Raw genomic sequence first — 20024 nt, forward strand, 5'->3', positions numbered from 1 at the left:
CTTCCACCTCTCTTTAACCCCCCATCCCCAATAAGCATCCATGGAGAGGGACATCAAGGGAAGCAGCTTCCCAGGCAGCATCTATTTTCCTTTCAGTATTTAAGAAAGGGTGCACGTTAAACCATCACTTCTGGAGAAAAAAACAACCTATATGCAATCATAAAAGAAAGCCTGTGTTTCACAGAAGTCATGCATATTCACTGATAAATTATATGCTTATTTCGAAAAGATTCAGAAGGGCTGTGGGGGCAGATGGGGAGAGGCGGAAAAAAAAACCCCAAGAGTTAAAAAATACGAAATTATACACAGCGAGAGCGCACACACACTTACCTGCTGGGGGATGCCATTTCCTCTACATTTTACACCCCGACTGCTCTGTTTTACCATGATTGCCACCACCAGCCTCCCGATTGGCATTGGCTGCCCCGAGTCCCAGCTGGCTGCTGCCCAGCGAGCTGCTTTCCCCCCCCCCCCCGCCGTGCGTGATTCAGTCTCCTTGAGGGATGTGCTGCATTGTACCGCGTGAGTCATCCCAGAGGTATTCTGCATATTACAGCCCCGGCCGGACCATTACTCATTCGCAACATCCTCCCGGCTCAGAGAGCACAAGCGCACGCACCGACCAAAGATCCTTGCTTCCCCACCCCAGTTATAGGCTAGAAAAAAAAATAAAATTATTACGATACAACTACCATAAACTAATAACGAGGGCGGTTAGCAGCGGCTGACGGAGCAAACACGCTGCCGAGAGGTTGCACCAGACTGGCGGGCGCGTCACCCGCTCACCCAGGACTGCAAACAGGTCCAAAGTTGAAAGCAGGCGTCATCTCCTCCGGTAACCCTGGCTGCACTTTATTACCCAAAAGCTGCTAACGCAGCGCTGGGACCAAGGGTCCAAACAACTCAATGGGCTTCGGGGAAGCGCTCAGCCTCCCAACATGCCTGTCTCCATCGCAGCTTTTCACAGGATTTTAAATACTCCCAGTTTGCAACAAGTTGGTATTTATACCTACCAGCTATAGGTCCTTGTACACCATACCTTTGCAGGCAGCCCGTGCAACTGAAGTGCTGACACAGCAACACCCCTACGCACAAGCTTCATTTCGGGCAGTTGGTCTCAAGCACTCCCTTGCTGCTGAAAAGCTTTCATAACCACTTTAACTCCTCTCTCAGCCAGTCTGCCCCCCTCAAAGTTATATGATCATCCCTAAATGCCCTCTCATTTTTTTTTTAAAAGCAGAAATGTTGCTCAAGAACTGCCTCAGCACCAACAACAAGAATAAAAATTGTGACACTAGGGCTCTGAAAGCAGCTTCTAAAAATACTTGCCCAGTTTCTGAACTAATCTACGCTGAAGATTAGGCAGGAGTTGGGAAGAAGGCTAATTTCAGTGTTTCCAGACTTAGCTGCTTCTGCCTTCCTTAAATCCAAACCGTTTTAACCTTGACTTGGGGCAAAAATCCCTTCTTCCCAGGATGGAGAAGGGTGCCCAGATAATGCTACCTGGAAAGCATCCTTTAGGAAGGCTACATCCCCATTTTACAGACAGAACCTAAAAATCACACATGCTCTTGAGAACTTCAAGCTTAGACGATGGAAACACAGAGCTCAAGACCACCAAGGTCTTGAATCCACTTTCAGTGGGTAGACACCAGGCTGCACGGAGGATGCTGAGGACATCCCGAGTTGCCAGACAGAAGCGTTTGTTCACTGCTTCTCTCCAGCACCCAGCGAGCACGCGTGCAGGCATAGCGGCAGGCACCTACTAGCAGCTTGGCTGGATTTTGTCAAGACAATGGACTCAAGCTACAGTCCAAAGCCACGCTGAAGGCAACAGGCAGCATTTTAAATTTGTTACAGTGGGATCAAGCGACAGCTGCATTTACCCTATTGCAATATAAAACAGAAAAAAGGTCCTTAATGTCTTGGGCAAAGGGCACTCCGTTTTGGTAGAAGTGCATTTGCAACCACTGCTTAACTCATTGGCCAGTCAGAGCATCGTGCTATCCAAGTAATTAAAAAGAAGAGTTTTTTTTTAAAAAAAAATTTTCTTGTACATCCCCAGTTCACAACTCGTCCTACCCAGACGTGCCAGGATTTGCTGCCTTGCTTTCGTCTTCAAGCTCTGCAGCAGCTCAAATGCTTAACACAGCGCCCAGCGGCTCTGTCCTCAGCTGTCTCCAGCAAGAAGTCAGCACACAAGTCCAAAGCAACGTCAGCCAGAAAAACCAAATAAAGATGCCCGGCCCTTTTTGCTGTAAGTCCAGTTTCTAAAGTTTTTCTCCCGAGGGATGGGGGAAGATGAAATTAGCCTCCCAGTGTAAGACAAAACTATCTTTGAATAAACCATGTTGTAATCATATTTTTGAAATAACAATTTGAGCGGTTACATCTCCCCAAAGCTTCCCTGTTTTCTTCCCTTCCCACTGCTCCACAGACCAGCCCACCACCGATACTCTTAGAAACCCGAAGGACAGCACACGGCGAAGCTCGGGACCGAGCACCCGCACAAGGACACGCGAAGGAACAGCATTAACAAACACAATTCCAGCATTACACATCAAAAGCCGGGTTTACAGGGAAAAGCCATCACGCTGTAACGCTAACGCATTTTCACAGCTGCCGCAGGGTAGCTCTCAGCTCACAGGGCCGGGTTGAGCCACGACTCGGGTATTTTCTCCAAAGTCGCCTGCTTGCTGGTCTGCCAGGAACAGGGCAGATAGGGAGAAACGCTCTGTGCATGAAAATGCAAGGCACAAAAAAGATCTCTGTTACGAACGTTGCAGCACGCTCAATGCATATGGATGCAAATAAAGCCCTGGCCTTCTGTCTACACTGAGAAGTTGTTGGTATCAGTCAAGAAGAACCACCACCACCTAATTCAGCTGGCTTCAAGCCTGCTCCCAAGGGTTTTCTCCAAAGTGGTTATCAAGTCACAATAGTTGCGAGCATCAACTGAATCACTGGTTGAGTTCTTGTTTTTGCAAATGTTCTTTAAACTTAAGGCTGAGCTAACAAACCTCAGCTCCAGGGTTGTCAATGCTGCTGCAGTTCTTTTTTTACTTATTTTTTTTTTCCCCCTTAAATACTGCCCTGTGCAGTACATCTTAGCATACCCATCCCTACTAGCTGGGTGCAACACTGAAATATCCTCCAAAGCTTTTGTACATTTCCCAGCTGGGACCAGAGCAGCTCTAACACATCAACATTTTCCCCAGTTTCCAGCGGGATGCATGCTGCTACAGGGTTTTGCTATTAGAAATTTAAAGTAAACATTGCAACTGGAGAGCCAACAAGGCAGCGGATCTGTTTTCTGCTGCCTGCCGGCCAACTACAAGCACGGTTCAAAGAGCTGAGACTGGTCGGAGCAAGAGGGGTCCATTTTTACCATAGATGCTAGAGTAATTGTGATTAAGACAATGAAATTCAGATACCTCGTTAATGCCAGTCGTATTAGTGAGCTGAACATCTGCAGCACAACATTAATACAGGACACAGGACCAAGCCCTGACAGCTTGCAAACCAGGAAAAAAAGATGTTTCGGCATGCAATTTTGGTGCAGCATAGGCTTCCAAGTATCTGCAGCCCCACGTCCGTACAGCACACTCTGAAATTTGTAATGTCTCATCATCTGGGAACACCAGGCAACCTACCTGAGGTGTTTTATTCAAGATTTATTTGCTATGGCAATATTGCCTAAACATTGCTTGCTGTGCTTTGTGAGGGCTAAAGAAGGTTGCTTTTCTCCATTATTGTTTGAATTAAAACAACAAAACAAAACCACAACAACATACAAAAGACTTCATAGACACGGCCAGTGTAGCCTTTTTGTCCAACACTTCAGAGATAGCCATTTCATTTATGCTATCCTTGTTTGACCACAAAGTTTTCTTGAATACAGTGTTCATTCAAGTTGCATTGTAGAGAAGCATAGCAGAAATAGGAGAAAGAGTAGAAAAGCTGATCCTCAGGAATGACTTCAAACTTTTTATGATGTGCTTGGGGCTGCTGAATATTCAGAAGCACTGAAATGCTCCTCCCTACCTACCATTACCACACTTTCCCTATTTTCCATGAAACTGGAGTAAGGCTTTGCCGTGCTGTGCAAAAGCAAGGTACTATTAAAAGTACAGCTGAACAGTGCTTCAGCAGTCGAGGGGTCTGCGGGGGGATAGGTGGTCCATAAAGGCCCATGTAGGAGCAGTTCTGGTCACGGCACAGCTCGATTCTGCTTATGGATTTCTGAATATAGGCTTCACCCAGATGTTAAGCATTACTAAGCATGATGCTTTCCCAATGCAAATGCACCTTGAGTAGTGCAGGAAAACTAAGGGAAGAGGGAAGTTGCAGTATTTAATCTCTCACAGAGATCACCTGATCCAAAACAGAGGATCCATCCCTTTCTCTTTTCACAGTTGACTCCAGCAAGCTGCAAGCCACCAGCACAGTGGGAGCATCTCGCCATTAACGCCTGGCAGCAACTGCTCTGCAGCTCAGGCCGGGAGGCCATCGTCCCGCCTGCACTAGTCCAGGCATCCAGATCCTTACATACAGTACAATACCAGGTCCTAGCAAAGGCACAACCTGTTTATAAATTACAGAGATGCTAAACGAGCACAGCAAGTTGGAGGCAGCATTTCCTCACCATTTCAAACTGCAAACCAAGGCAACTCTCTATATATCAGTTTTAAAAGTCTGTCTTCAGGTGACTGACAGCTTGCAACAACTATTTTTCTTTTCTGGGAGTTTTAAAGCTTAGGCCTTGGACAGACACGTCATTCTCATAGATGAATGGACCTTTGTACATCTGGATGACAATAAAAACCGACCCCAGCATAGATGGGTATTTCCATCCAGGATGCAGAAAGGTTCTGGGTGGAGGCCATGTGGGTTTAATTTTCCTGCAGACAGATCAAAGGAAAGCTGCTGAGTCTTACTCGACTTCAAATAAACATCCATGACCAGAAGAGAGGTTACACAAATGACACGCACCGAGCTCCTCCGTGCCAGAAAAGCCTCGCTTACTTTTCTTCTAATTAAACTCTTCCACCATAGCTCCTAATTGATACCTGGACAAACAGCTATAATACATCCCAGGAAATCTAGCCCTGTACTTTGCACTCACGTAACAGAGTTGATCATCAGAAGGCAGGCTGTGAATTTTGATTTTCTTGATTAAAAAAAACTGATAAAAAAGGCTAGTAAAACCCCAAGACCTTCCTCCTCCTTTTTTGCATACTTATATACTTAGCTCAAAGGAGAGGTGCTTTTGATGTCCTGCCTCTCCACGGTTTGTATCTGAATTTGTGTTTTTCTTGCACCGGTATCAGTATCTCCTAGACTGGCCAGACAGCAGGGCACAACTTCCTCTTTCAAGTCGTCCGCCCGAAGAACTCCTTGCCTCTACGGGCCAAGATCGATCACTGCCATGAAGGGATTTGTACCTCTTACCCCTGAAAAAAACAATCGCTCACAACACAGGTTGAGAGGAGCTTGACTTGGCTGGTTGTTCCTAAATCAAACTTTTGTTTCATTTCAGCTTTAATCTAGAATGTCTAATCTAACAGGCACTTTACTCCAGTTTATCTGCAACAGATCTCAATTGATGAAGTATCCCCAATATTCCTAAAAAGAAAAACCAAACCTTTAAGTATGAATCTTCTTTTAACATCTAACCACTGCATCTTTGCTTTCCCCTTCTATAGGATAAAACTTTTTCCCATGCAAGTACTCCCAGAGTAATGATGTGTACCCCAGACCATTTGTCTTCTCCAATTTCTTCTCTCCAGATTTCAAATCACTCTTGCTGCTCTTTCTGAAGGTTGGCGCTATCTTTGGCAAAGCCCTTATGCCAGGACTCAATACTTTATCCTAAAAGCACCTGCAAAGGCAGCAAGATACAGCAGACCACGAGGCAAGCACCATGATACAATAACCTTTATCCACCTACGTTTCTAAATCCACTGAAAACTTTCATAAAACTGTGCTGACCAGCTCCAAGCTCATACGCTCGAGGGAACAGTGACTGCACCTCATCTCAGTTGGCTCCCTGTTTTGCCAGGGACTGACTTAATCTGACCGGCTTAAATTTTCAAGATCATTCTGCCTTTCCTCCAAGTGTTAGTAAAACATTATCTTGCCCTTAAAACATACCTTGTCCAGCCCTTCCCACTGCTCTGGGGAACAAGCTGCTATTTTACAGCCTTAAAGGAGGACGTTTAATGCTGATGACTCTGCCTTGATCTTTAGTAGTGTGGGAATTATTTTATTGTCAATTTAGGGTAAGGACCCTCACAGCCTGCCTCTTCAGGAGCACAGAAATGACACGGGGTAGGTTTCCCCTCCTGCATAGAGTACACCTGCCCTGCAACAGGACACCTAGCATTAACTTTCTTTTTTAAATAAGAATATCAGAAAGCACAGCTTTCAAATTACCAAAACTCTATAGCAACTAGAGATTTCTCACCAACACCTTTGGTTTCCTGCAGCCAACTGTGCACATCTCCCAACCTCTACTTTGTTCTCCCTTCAGCCAGCTTTCCTGTTTACATCTCTGCTGCCGCTTCCCTTGCAAAGCAGAAGGGCTTTGGAAAAAGCACAAACAAACAAGCGTTTCCTCAAGCTGCAGGCAGTTGCGTGCCTCTCTTCCTACCACCATCCTTCACCCGGTCACAAGTGTCACTCGCATTTAATGGCTTATATTTCCTGTGCTCTGTTTTAACAGGCAGATCTTTTAAATGCTACAAGATACGGTGGTGTGAAGTGCCCGCTGAATACATCACTGGCAAGAGCCATTTTGTTCACATACGGCAGAGAAATCAATCAGGGGAGATCACTTTGGGGTCGTCCTATATTCTCATTCTGACGGGTAAGGATGAGTTGTTCAACACACTGCATGTTCATCTTTTCATGCCAGTTCCTTCCAAAAAGGTTAAGTTTTGGGTACGTCTGCCTAGGGACAGCCAGAGTCCCTCTGGCATATCTGAGGGTGACTGAAGCCTCCCATGGCCTTTCTTTTTAACAGCAAAGATGGTGAAGGAGCTTCTCATCCTGTTCCCATCAGGGTTTTTGGGTGCACTCAGTATCAGCAATCTCAAATCTTCTGGGTTTATCACAGAATACCAGAACATCAGTGCCCCACACAAAACGAAAAAAAACGGCTAAGCTTAGAAAATATCTAGTAAGAGCATATGCGAGTCTATTCATTCAACAGGCCACAACACTCTGTTTAAAAACATCAAAAAACTGAATACTGAAGAAAAGCGACACTATCTTCTTGCTGCAGATCTGCAAGAAGAAAGCATTTACCTTTTATCTTTGGGCAAAGCCCCATTTATGCTATACATTGCCCACCTCCAATAAATTAAGGTAATGTCTAGGAGGGAAGAAGATATACCCTGATTTTTTTTCCTAACCTCCCACTTGTTTTTCACTGTCTCAAGCTGCATTACAACCACTCCATGCATGTTCAGCAGATGATAATGGAACCACAAGTGTTTATCTCAATTCAAAATGGCTTATTTTTTTTTTCTCCTCCCCTTAAACTCAGATTTAACTAGGGTTTTAATTCCTGTTTACCAAGGACACAAAATGATCAGGAGGTGCATGCCTATCCTTCAATGCCCCATCTATGAACTCCGTTTTCTTTTTCCTTAAGGTAGTTTCATCCAGTTATGAGTCTCTGGCTTCCTTGTTTTGGATTTACCTGCCTCTGCCACCATGTCTGCTAATAGTCTGGAGCAGGAGAAATTTTAGAAAGGAAGAGCCTTGGTCTGAAGACGGGTCTCTGCTGCAGCCGTGCAGAGGGAGGGCAGCTCCATGCCCAGCACTCCAGCAGGATGTTTTGCATCCCAGACAAGACAGCAGTGGAAGCATGATGTGCCCAGACTGCCCTGCAAGGTCTTGCTGTCCACTAGAAATTAATATTCGGAGAAAACAGCGATGGGGTTTCGGCATGCTAAGGGAGAGAAATAGGCACGCATTGCTCAAAAGCATGTTTAATACGAGCTTTGCTAAACAACTTGCACCGTTATGGGAAATCACAAGTTGTCAAGTTGACTGCAAAAAAATCCAAACAAAACAAAAAAAACCCCCAAAACCCAAGCCTTTCTCAGTCTGGTCAAGTGTCATTTCCAATATTAATCTGCAAGGTGGGGCAACAGGTGATTCAAAAAGTTATGCCTTAAAAGACCTGCAAGATGCTTTTCTGCCCAGGATGCCTTTTTATTAACATCAGCATCATGAGGAGGCAGGTGCCCAACCCATGGGACAGCCCTGGAGGAGCCACCAGGCCAACGCTGTGAAGACACCGTGGATATTGATGCAATCTAGCACGTGCTGCAGAAACCCGAGGCAGTGCCAGCACGTGCATCGAGTTATAGCTGGTATAATAGACCCAGGTTCAGCTGATTCAGTGACAGAGTCAGATAATGACAGCTCCATCCAAAATAGAAAGCTGAGGTGCAAAGCCAGCTGCTCATTCCAATCCAGCATTGTCCCTTGGAGATGCATGACTGATGTATACCATCGGTTTTGAGGTAGAAGGGAGAAACCACATCCCTGCTTCAGTCTGTCCAGATGTGCTCAGGCTGTAACAAGTTCATGGAGAACTTGGGAGTCAAGTCCCCATCCACCACGTGCATGCATGCATGTTTAGGAGGAATATATTTAAATGCACATGTTTAATGCATGTATTTAAAAACTGAACTGAGATTAGCTAAAAATAACAAAAGTTAGTAGCATAGTGGCTGAAAAGATTGCCTCCATCCTGTTATGAAAGAAGGTAGATTTAAATTAGATAAAAGGAAGAAATTCTTCACTGTGAGGGTGGTGAGGCACTGGAACAGGTTGCCCAGAGAAGTTGTGGATGCCCCATCCCTGGAAGTGTTCAAGGCCAAGCTGGATGGGGCTTTGGGCAACCTGGTCTAGTGGAGGGTGTCCCTGCCCATGGCAGGGGGGTTGGAACTAGATGAGTTTTAAGGTCCCTTCCAAGCCAAACCATTCTGTGATTATAAGAAGGCAAAGCAAGACTTGGATGTAGAAAACAGGCAGTTCTCTGTTGACTCACAGCCAATGCTCACCTTGCTGATAAATTAGGTAGAAATCTGTGACCGTCTTGAAACAAGCTCTAGATGTAGCAGCATCCCTCTTCCAGGAGTCTAGGTAACACTTAGACAGGAGACCTCCAGATGCACTTATAACCAAATAAATGAAGTTTAGCTGAAACAATGCTTCGCCAAAACCAACACAAAGACAGTGACCTCTGGAATTTGGGGCTACTTGCAGATGTCCTAAAGGATGCCATCGACTAAGTCATACAAAAGGTACTTTAACCCCTGGCAGTAATTCATCTAGATATTTTTTCTAGCAAAAAGCCTTATTACTGAGGGAGAGTTTCCTATTATTTGCAGGAAAATTCACAAGAGAACAAGTAGATACTAATTCGCTAAAGAGACAGATAAACATGTACAGGAAATACTTCTATGAAGGTCCTGATCCTCTGAAGATTAATAATCTACAGTACTGGAGACAAAACCATGACACTGAGGAAATAAGCAAACTATAAAAACAGGAAGAAGTGGAAGTTTATTTTTTTTATGTTATTTTGAGTGAATATTTGTTTTTCTGAAGCTTAAGATACCAGCAAAAGCCTCCATCTGCAGATCACACCATTCTCTATACAAAAGCAGCTGCAGAGAGTTTCCTCACCCAGGTCCCCAGAGCTGGCAGTCTGGGGAGGCCATCCCGCACATTTACAGATTAGCTGCCTCCCTAGCCAACATTGTAAGCGAGGTGAAAACCGAGTAAAAGTCATTACAAGTCACTGAAAGGGCTGTCACTGAGTGGACAATGTTCTGCAGGTGGTACCAATAAATCAAGTTATTCTGCTGTTGCATTTCCCCCCACAAACACAGCACGAAGGCACTCCCTCCAGATACGTATTCCGGTATATTTACTGTAATACTCGATATTAAGGTAGTACTTGTTGGAAGTGTTTTGCCACAAACAGAAGTTATCAAGAAAAACTGTTCTTGACTCTTCCACCTAGGTTTTTCTTCGCATGAAAATAAATTCACTGCCATGAATTACAGTCCCTCCAAGGATGCAGAGGGGACGTGCTGAAGCCAACCACCGCTTCCACAGCGACTTGGTGACACAACAATTTTCGGACTATCACAAGTCACCTAAGCTGAGCAGACACAATCACTTTGTCTGGAGGTGCTAACTTTTTCTTCCATCTCAAACATCTCATGCCAGCTCATGGTGGCATCACAACGAGCCCTCGGACTCGTGTCACGTCTTATGCATAAGCTGTCTTAAGTGAGTCAGGCTGAAGCACGGCACTGCCCAGGGGTCTTCTGCTATTAAAGGAGGTGGGGAGAGTAGGGGACAGGGACACTACATCAATTTATCCTCATCCAGGAACTTTTTGAAGCGACTTCTCCACCTCCTTCTTGCAAAAGCCTGCACAAAATCTTGATCATTCCCATTGCAACCAATGCTACACAGATTTACTGAATGCCACTCTAAGAGCTGAATTAAGCTCACATCTGTCTGCTGAATTCCCAGAGCATGGAAAGCTGTAACTACAGAAATGGAGTTTAACTTAAACTTTAAAAAAGGTTTAAGTATTAAAGCTTCTGAAATGTTCTTGTCACTTTGCTCTTTAGTACCGTATACTATTGAATTATTTTTGTCCACTGGAAGTGATCCCTTTGAACTAGGGCGTTCATCGCTTAGGAAGTACAATTAAATTTCCACGTAAGTCAGCAGATGTTAGTTAACTATGGAGGACAATCATCTACATGAAAAAAAATCAAGTCCAATACTATCAACCCAGCTTTCCACTTGGATCTGACCTCTACCACAACTGCACTGAAGAACTAGATGTTATTTGTATGCTTACTGTATGGAACATTTGTATAGATATATAAATATCTACATATTGTAACAAATATTAAGCATTTGCTATTTGTCTGAGACAGAATATACCCAGCCACATGTTTTCTGGTTCGACTAGGACAGCGACTGACTACAACAGTACAGTCAATTAAATTGCAGTAAAATCAGAGAAACAAAGATCTGCCTCTGAAACGACTTAAAACTTCCGTTCACACAAATTATTCCTGTCTGGAGAAATGCCGATGCTGCTCCAGTGGCGTAGAGCGCATCAACATGCTCCTCGATGACGAGGGATAAGCAAAGGTCTGTGCTCAAAAGCCGACCTGAGCCAGCCAGGCTAGCTAGTGGGCACCGGCCTTATGCCAATTCACATTCCCTTTTCAAGTGATTACTTACATTAAAATCCTGCCAAATTGCTGCACATCCAAGTACACCAGCTGTTAATCTTTTCTAATTTTTGCTTTGTTTCCCACATGTGTTAGTGTAGCGGGTTTTGCACAACGAAACATTTTATACCACCTCATAGCTCCTCGAGTTAACTGATGGTATTGGTAATTAAACAACTCGCATCAATTACAAGCAGAAATTGGAATAATAATAACAGAAAGAGCCCTTGAGCGCCGGCTTCTAGGAAATCTCTATCCAGGGCGCTGTTAAAGTTCATGCTCTCTGACTAATTAAATATTTGAGGCAGCGGTGAGAAGCTGCACTCATATACAGTGCTCGCCAAGGTTCCCTGTGCTTTGCACCCCGAAAAGTCACCCAGAAATGTCATTTCAATCCCGAAATGACACCCAGATATTCTGGCTTCATCCCTTCTTCGCTCTAGACAAAGATGAAAGAATGACCTACCAAAAAACCCCGGGCAATCCTTCCACAAAAATACCAAACTCCTGCCGTTAAGGCAGTTCATCAGATGTGAGCCAATTAGCAAAATACAACAGTCTATTTTTCTCCATAGCCCGCCAATACCCAAGAGATACTTTCAGAAGTCATAGATTGGCTCTTCAAGTCCCTTTCTTCAAAGCATATAAAACCAGTATGAAGTAACTAAAAAGCACAATAAAATGACGCGTGCCTTGTCCGAAGCAGCCTTCCAAGCTTTGGCAGCCCTGGTTACAGAGCACTTGCTCCACAAGGACATCTGTAAGCCAGGTGATGCTGAAAGCATTGGACATCTGTTCTTCTGGGGCACCTCATGGTTTCTTGGCTTTTCACAACCCTGGCTGCACGGGGAGTTTTTGCCTTACCCATTAAATCAACCAGTGTTGAGGTCGATGGGTACTTCAGTAAGTCAGAGATGCATGTCAATGACATCAGAAATAAAATAAATAATAATAATTAAAAAAAATCAAGCAGCTTTAAAAATTTCCATGGCACTTAGAGACTGTGGACTCTCCTGCCAACCAAGGTAGCAATGGGAAAGGCTGGGCTCTGGTGCCAGGGACCCCAGACGCCCATCATGCCTATGATGACCAGCTGTTGCCAGTATGGAGGATGGTACGGGGACTATTCCAAAAATCCTGCTCTTGATAAGCGCTCGGAACTTCCTCGTGACCCTCTGCCAAGCAAATGGCACTGCAAGCTCAAAGTGGCTCCTCGCTGGCTTTCCTGAAATGCTGCTGTGAAATGGGCACGGATGGCTCTGATGAGCCCAGCGGTGCCCATGCCATTTCCAAATAGCAGATTTTTTAACAACTTTAACCTGCTAACAGCTGGCAATGCAATAACCAGCATCTACGGGCTGCCATTTAGATTTGCAGGGCTAAAATAAAGCTTTTCCTTTGATACGGAGTAATTTTTGCTCAGTGCCCCACTGCTTGTTCGGGCAGGCCTCCTATTCACCTGGGGCAAGCATGCTCTTCAAGCTTAATTAGGTAATATCCCAGGCTAAAGAATTTAATAGTTAATTGAAACATCGTGCCAACCTATGGTGCTCCCTGCATGTCTCTCATGCCTCACGTAGTGGAAGTCCAAGGATGGGAGAGCAGCTTGGGGCGGGGAGAAAATTTAATTTTAGCCAAAAGAACGAACATGTTCAGCACGCTGCCTAGCTGAGGAAATAAAATAAAAATCTACTCTGCCACAATCCTGCTCTATGACATGAGCAGACTAATTTATGCATGATCCATAACACAGAGGAGAGCTAAATGGCAAAAAGCATTCACAAAACTAAAGCTACAGCCGTAGATTACCTAAGCTAAGAGCACCGCGTTACACAATGTGGGGAGAAAGCCTGCACAACCCTCAAAGCTACCAAACCCTCGAAGCTACCAAGCATGTGTGCACTGACACGTTGAGGGAGCCCTTTGCAAACCCATCCTTGAGTCGTCAGGATGGAAGGCATGGCTTTGTAGAGGCTGCTGGCCACGCTCAGGCAGGAGACTATATCTTCATGCTACCTCCCAGGCACCAAACATACGGGAAATACTTTCTTAAATAAAGAGGTTTCTTGCAAACTTACATATCCCGTGCCAGGTCTTTGTGTGTTTTTGTGCCAAATCTCAGTGAGATTTTTTCTGTGTCTGCCTGCACACATTTGATCGGAGGGAGGACAGTAACCATCTTCTGACCTTTACAACAAGGCACTCCTGACAAAATTAAGGCTATCCTGCAGAGGTCTAACCACATAGAGAAGCAAATATCTTCCTCAGGCACAAAAGAGCTTAGCATTTTTAGCATTTTAATTAGATCATGAATGACAAAGCCACATTCCTGCAAAAAAGTTTCTGTATTCAAGATATTCCAAAATAAAATTAATATAGAGACTGGATTTTATCCTCTTAGGTATCTCCTTCCCATATTTAAGTCTACAATTTTCACAAGAAGTTAAACATAAAATAGCAAGAACATGCACAAGCTGTGAACATGCACAACCCTTTCAACTTCTTTCATTCAATTAAGCAAAGAAACTCTTGCACAGCAGCATTCAGGTTCCCTGCGATGCAGCACTTTCCAATGAGCCACATCTTCCTTCTCTCCAGTCTTGAGTTTTCTCTGGATTTTAAAAATTTACCTTTGCTACCAAGGGAGTTTCCAACTCTTAATTAATTATACAGCAAGAGATGCCTGAACCAGGTGCTCAACCAGGCACGCTCCTATTGGAGCCATCCAAGGAAAACTCTGGTTTTCTGCCATCTCACAAACTTAGGGAGCTGCAGGGACAGCTCAGGCAATCTATAGGTAGGACCTTCCTGGACCTTTTATTATGCATCCTCTCATAAAGGATTTGAAGTTTCTGGAGGATTTTTTTTCTGTCCAGAAGTTGAAGCTAAGCATCAGATCAGCAAAACACCCCAACAGATTACTTCATTGATGAAGACTTATCATTTTCAAGTGTCTTGAAATGCATGACATAACAGGAAAATTTACCTGTGGATTGAAGAAAACCTTTCTGCATTTTCTGTACTTGTTGTAAGGGACCTCAAGCACAGCTTTAGGCACCAGACAGTTTTCTCCTAACACAACAGCGCTTCTGTAAAACGGGGCACGGTTCCCTTTATCGTTTGCTTTGCACCATGGATTTCCATGCCGCGCGCCTTTCCTCGCCACCCACAGCCATCCGTCATGCTTCAGTCACCTCTCCCTGGTTATTTACTTAAGGCTGGGTACAGCCAGGAATTCCTTCATGTTACAAAATGTACAAACGTGCTTTTATACAGTGCATTTCGACGCTGGAGGGTGCTCTCAAGAAGTTTCCCTTTTCTGTCCTGAGGAGCTGGTTTTACTCAGAAGTTCAGGGAGCAGCAGAGGTTTCTTGCTGACAAAAGTCACATGCAGAAGTAAAGGGGCTGAGCATTTATTCCTTCCACCTAAGGAAACAACAGCTTAAGAGCGGTTGGGTATTAGTTGTTGGAAGCCTCTTTCAATTAAAGAACTTGCAAAACCCAAAGCATCCCTCTCTTGGGCTATTTTGTAAACAGAGCCTGGCTCAGCGTGACCTTGTGCTCTTCACTGCTTCACAGAAGAAGCCAGAATTGGGTTTTCCTCTGCAAACATCACGGCAACTCAGCGTTGCCAAGCAAATGCAGTACCTGCTGTCGTCATACCTCTGGAGTCACCTGAAGCTGCACTGGCACATCTGGGTCACATCAAGAGCACAAAGCGATGAGGATGAGCCTGAGCTAGCAGTTGGGGTTGAAGCCAACAGCACGTCCCCTGCTACCCTGCTGAGCATCCGCACCTTGCCAGAAGCCAGAAAGTAAGACGTGGTTCTATAGGCTTAATGGTTAAGAACAAAGCCAGATGCTCTGTACCTGATAAGAAACATACCTCCAAACGATAAGCCAAGGAAGACACACACCATCTGACAGTGGAAGACACTGTCTGTAAACACAAAGAAGATTCATTTCTACCGGTCCAAGAAAAATACAGTCACCACCTTCCCATGTCCCTCGTAGCAAGGGGTGACCCAGCTGGCCCAGGTTCACATCATGGCAGCTTATAAAACCACAAACTGGAAAGAATCAGTACAAAACCAGTATTTTTTCTGCTGACCCATCACGTATCAAGTCCACAAATTTCTCCATCATCCCATCCTTCCCTTCTCTCCCCACTGCCCCCTGTTACACACAGGGATGTTTACTTCCATATACACTACAAAAAAATCCAGTACTAACTGTACTCAAAAGCAACGTTGGTAGCTATTTACCAAGTATTTTTTAATGCATCCTAATATTTGGACTGTCACTTTTATAAAAAGAGGAGAGAGGATGTGAAGGATGTCTCTATGATGCTCAGCTCAAAGCTGAAGGCCAGCTAACATTAGCCATCTGAAGACACAACCTCCTCCAGGCTCAGGCACGTTTCCCTGCAACCACCAGCAGCAGTTTTCAGCTGGATCCCCGGAAGTCTACTGAATGAGTCCTTTACAGCATTAACTGCAACAAATAACATGTTATATACTGTCTTCTACTGTTCCACAGATGACCTGTCAGATACAACAGATCCAGAAGCCCCTGGCAAAGCATCCGGGTTTTTCCACCCTCGCTTACAGGGCAGGGGTTGCTTTACTGTTGGACAAACGTGGCACGGGCTGCTTTAAATGTCTACAGTGCAAGCAGGCAGCCAGGGCTCAACACCCAAGGTGGATGAACATCCGGAGAAGTTCCAACCGGGGATGCTCATTTCTAGTCCCACCTCTACCACTTGTACCCCAAGCACAGAAATCAGGGCAACTTTTTCTCTCTTAAAACACGTATAGGGAAATACTACTTGCAGTTGAGTATTTTCAGAAGGGTACTAGACTCACATAGAACCACAACCTGGTAAATGGTCTTGCGAAAAATTATTTCTCCTGTTCCTGCAGCAGCGAGGAAGCAGAAGAGGGAGACTCTAGTAATATTTAACTGGTTTTTCTTGATACAAAGGTTGCACAAAGGGTAAGTGTTTTACTGAAAACTCAAAATTTAACAAAAGGCACATTTTCCTCTGTATCATTTTACCCCAAATCAACACACAAACCTTAGATAGAATTGTAATCCAAAGAGAATTGATTTGCAAAAGCACCCAGTGATTTTATTGCTTAAATCACTGTGGAACTTGGAGCGCATTTTGTTCAACAGAGGCAAAAACCAAAGCAGCAAGTGCTCTCCTACTCACTGCTATTCCTCTTTGGCTTTGTTTCTTCAAGTCAGCACTGAGAAAGCAAATTAAGCTTCTCTCAGCTCTTATAATCACGTGAGTTACACAGCACCGACTCCAGAAGTTTATATATTTTCTTTTTAAAACATGAATGGGAAAGTGTATACAAACACCCTTCTTTCTCCATCCCTTCCTTCCCATCAGGAGGAGTGTTTGTTTTTTTATTCGACCTTATGAAAGGTTGGGGAAGCTATTCCACCAATACTCTGATAAAGGTAGCCCATACTTCCTTAGAGATATAGCAAAGGGAAGGAGGGGAAAAAAAAAACCCCACCCAAACACCCCCACCAGTAACAAAGCCGCTAGATATATTTTTTCATTACTTTTGTACAGAACGGCGAATTATACCAAATTAACCCAGTTTACAATTCACCTAGAGCTTTCCTGAACAAGAAAATACAGAGGTGCACGGACACAGAGGCACTAACCACAGCAGAATTTTGCACTCCATAGCCAAACCCTCCCACCCCAGATAAAAACGCCTCAGACAGGGCTTTTTGTGTTTCAATTTATAGATCTTTATGATCACCATTTCTAAAATAGTCCATGAGGCTGTTAACTTTAGGGAACAGTCTTTTTTCTTGCTTATGAGGGTTTGGGGTAATATGGGGGGCTTTTCTGCATGCCCTGGAAGTTTATTTCAGGGATCTTGTTTGAAGGCATGCATGCAGAACCAAACCAAATGAGTGGTTGGAGCAGACTTTGTTAAGCCATAATTTTTTTTTTTCATTCATAAGCTGTGATTTCAAAAGGCTTCTTAACTGCTCACTGGGGGAGGCTCAGCATGGCTGAGGTCAACAGGCACACCAACCTCCACACCCAAAAACTGGAGACCCTAGCTAGATGTTGGCCTCCAGGTACACAAGCATTTCTGGGACCTAATAAGACTGAGAAAGAAGCAAGAATATTTTTAATGTGCAAGCACAACAGAGAAGTTGGGTAAAAACATCACTGTACCACAAGCACACATATTTTAATATTGACCAGCCCAGCATCATGCAAGATGGCCATGGCAATCCCAGGACCAACAAACTCTTTTGGAGTTCAATCCAAGGCATCAGAATAAGCCTATTTCTGCCCCCCCCCCCCCCCCCCCCTTATCTGCTGTCTGTTAATCATTTGTAAGCGTACCACATACATGTAAGCACTTTTAGGTGGGGGAAGACCCCCACACACACATGCACACATCAAGTCGAATGGATAAAACCACCACTCCTCCTTCTGCTTCTGCCCATCCACACCAAGCCACACAACTCTGTGTTTGGAAGGATTTTAACCAAAAATGGTCACTTATCCAGATGAACTGACCTGGGAAGGTTTATGACTTCTGGGTAAGGACGAGGGAGATGCAGACTCTTTAATAACTGATAAAAGCACAGACAGACCTGATGAACAGCTCAAAAAAAAAAGTTCATATTTATCATAGAACTTGTTTTAGGAACTACTGTAAAAAGGCACATCACTGACCCGATAAGATCTTCCAGACCAGTAGAGTTTATGTATACATAGGCATAGGGGAAATGGTTTATTTGGGCTTTAAGGTTCTTCCTGTAAGATGCAGTGTTTATAAAGGGTATTTCTAGAACTTCCTGACTGCATTTGTGAGACCGTGCTCTCCCTATGCCTCCAGCTCCTCTCCACACCAGCCTACATGTCCACAATATTTATACCCAGCGCCTTAGGAGTACAGAGGCTGTAGATGCTTCACAAGAAGTCCTGCAGTTCAGCAGGGCCAAGCTCCAAGTCGCTAAGGTGGACAAAATACAGGAAAATTACAGTTGTTCTTGATGTGTTTTTTTCCCAGAAAAAATTGCAAGTTATCCTTGTCTATATAACACATAATGCTGTTTGGGTTTTTAACTGCATCTTTAAAATGCATTTAGTCCCCTTTCTCTCCCTCTCCTACCACTCCCCCTTTATTTTTTTATTTTATTTATTATTTTTAACCAAGCTAGCTAACTCTCTACATTTCACTTCCTTCAGACAACAAGCAGAAAGTTCATTTTTAGCATCGCTTAATAACTTTCCAGCCATTCAACATTTGGGCTCTCATGCAGTGTTACTATACCAAAATGCTAAATACTTGTAGAGGGGAAAAAACCACCCAAAAACCAGGAAATTTTTCTCTTAAGCAGCTCTAGTAGTTTAATTGTACTGCAATCTTTTATTCTTGTTTTGAAACACATAAAACAAGCTCTGCACCAAGTTCTTCCTCTAGTTCAACTGAACATCAGATGCCTTTTTTTAAAAACACAATGTCATTCAAGCAACACAAGCATCAGAATTACTATTTTACAAAACTCTATACCATTTCCTAACCTTTCTATCTTTACAGCCACTAAACTGCATACATCCAGTAACAACATGTAAAGCAATGACGGGCTGCAACCAGCTTAACACCTCCCATGCCAAGTTTCAGTCAAGGATGAATTATGTTGGCAGCGCTATAAATCTCCAGCGATAAAGTTTTTGCTGTAACTTCACCAGTATTTAAAAAAAAAAAAAAAAGCATTAAGCATGCTTTGCTGAAATATCAGTGACTTTTCTGTAATTTATACACACACACTTTAAAACACGGAGTGTAAAGAGCTCTGAAATACAGGAATTTACGCTGTGGTCTAACGGGGGTGGCTGGACCCTGTCTGTCCATCCTTACTAAGGCAGTGAGGGGTTTAATAAAAGTTAAAAAATAAAAATAAAATAATTTAAAAAGTGCTAAGGAATCACCTTGGGGTTTAGGAAATGTGATCAAATAAGGCGGCTGCATTGCCAAAACTGTGGAGAAGATGGTAGAAGGCAGGTCTAGCCCCCGCTTTCAGCAACGTGCTCTCCCATGCAGCTCTTCAACGGCCAACCTGGCAGTGGAGGAGAGGGAATTTCTCAGCTTGCCAGCATCACGAGGACCCACTGCATTCGGCACCTAAGGCAAAATGAGGCACTTGGCTCTCCATCGTGCTGCTGGACTTCTGTCCTTGCACCCCCGACCCATGCAGTACGGACAAAGGATGGAGAAATGCAAAGGTCCAAGAGTTATAGGAATTGTGCTATTGAACAAAACCTAAGTTAAACAGCTGGAAAAACTCTGAGCATGCTTTGAATTAGCCCGGGCGATATCTATGTAATTTTTAAGAACCAGACTGTTTGTAAATAACCTGCAACCCCAGACCCAGCCCTGTAGCAGCGGCCAAGTCTACTCGCCAGCTCCGCTGATGCCTTCCAGCAACTCGTTATGGCATCCCTTTGATTTCTGGAATATAAAAAAAAGTAGCTCTCTAGTATTAACACCTGGATACTTTTGCTTTTTTCAGCCCTCAGATCTTGTAAAGACCCTATGAACAACCATCCCAGTGGTATCCTCCTGCTGCCCCAGCCCAGAGGTGGGGTGATGGGCTGCATGCAGAGGAGGAAAAGAGGCTCGTGATAAGCCGCCCAGGCTGCTGCTCGCTACCAGGGCACGAACCCAGCTATTTACACCCCCC

General features: G+C 44.2%; 1 protein-coding gene across 2 annotated transcripts in view; it reads right to left on the reverse strand.

Moving 5' to 3' along the window:
• Positions 1 to 20024, reverse strand: part of SPRED2 (sprouty related EVH1 domain containing 2) — a 65286-nt gene that overhangs the window by 36269 nt on the left and 8993 nt on the right. Inside the window, exon 1 of one of the 2 annotated variants that reach the window (XM_054822421.1) lies at positions 331 to 429. The exons of the other annotated variant lie outside the window; for it this stretch is intronic. Within the exon in view, the coding sequence (XP_054678396.1) occupies positions 331 to 347 (17 nt within the window). The 5' untranslated portion in view covers positions 348 to 429. Of the gene's footprint in view, positions 1 to 330; positions 430 to 20024 lie in introns of those variants that run through there. 2 annotated transcript variants of the gene reach the window in all.

This window comes from Grus americana, chromosome 3 (assembly GCF_028858705.1).
Source record: "Grus americana isolate bGruAme1 chromosome 3, bGruAme1.mat, whole genome shotgun sequence".
Lineage (NCBI taxonomy): Eukaryota > Metazoa > Chordata > Aves > Gruiformes > Gruidae > Grus > Grus americana.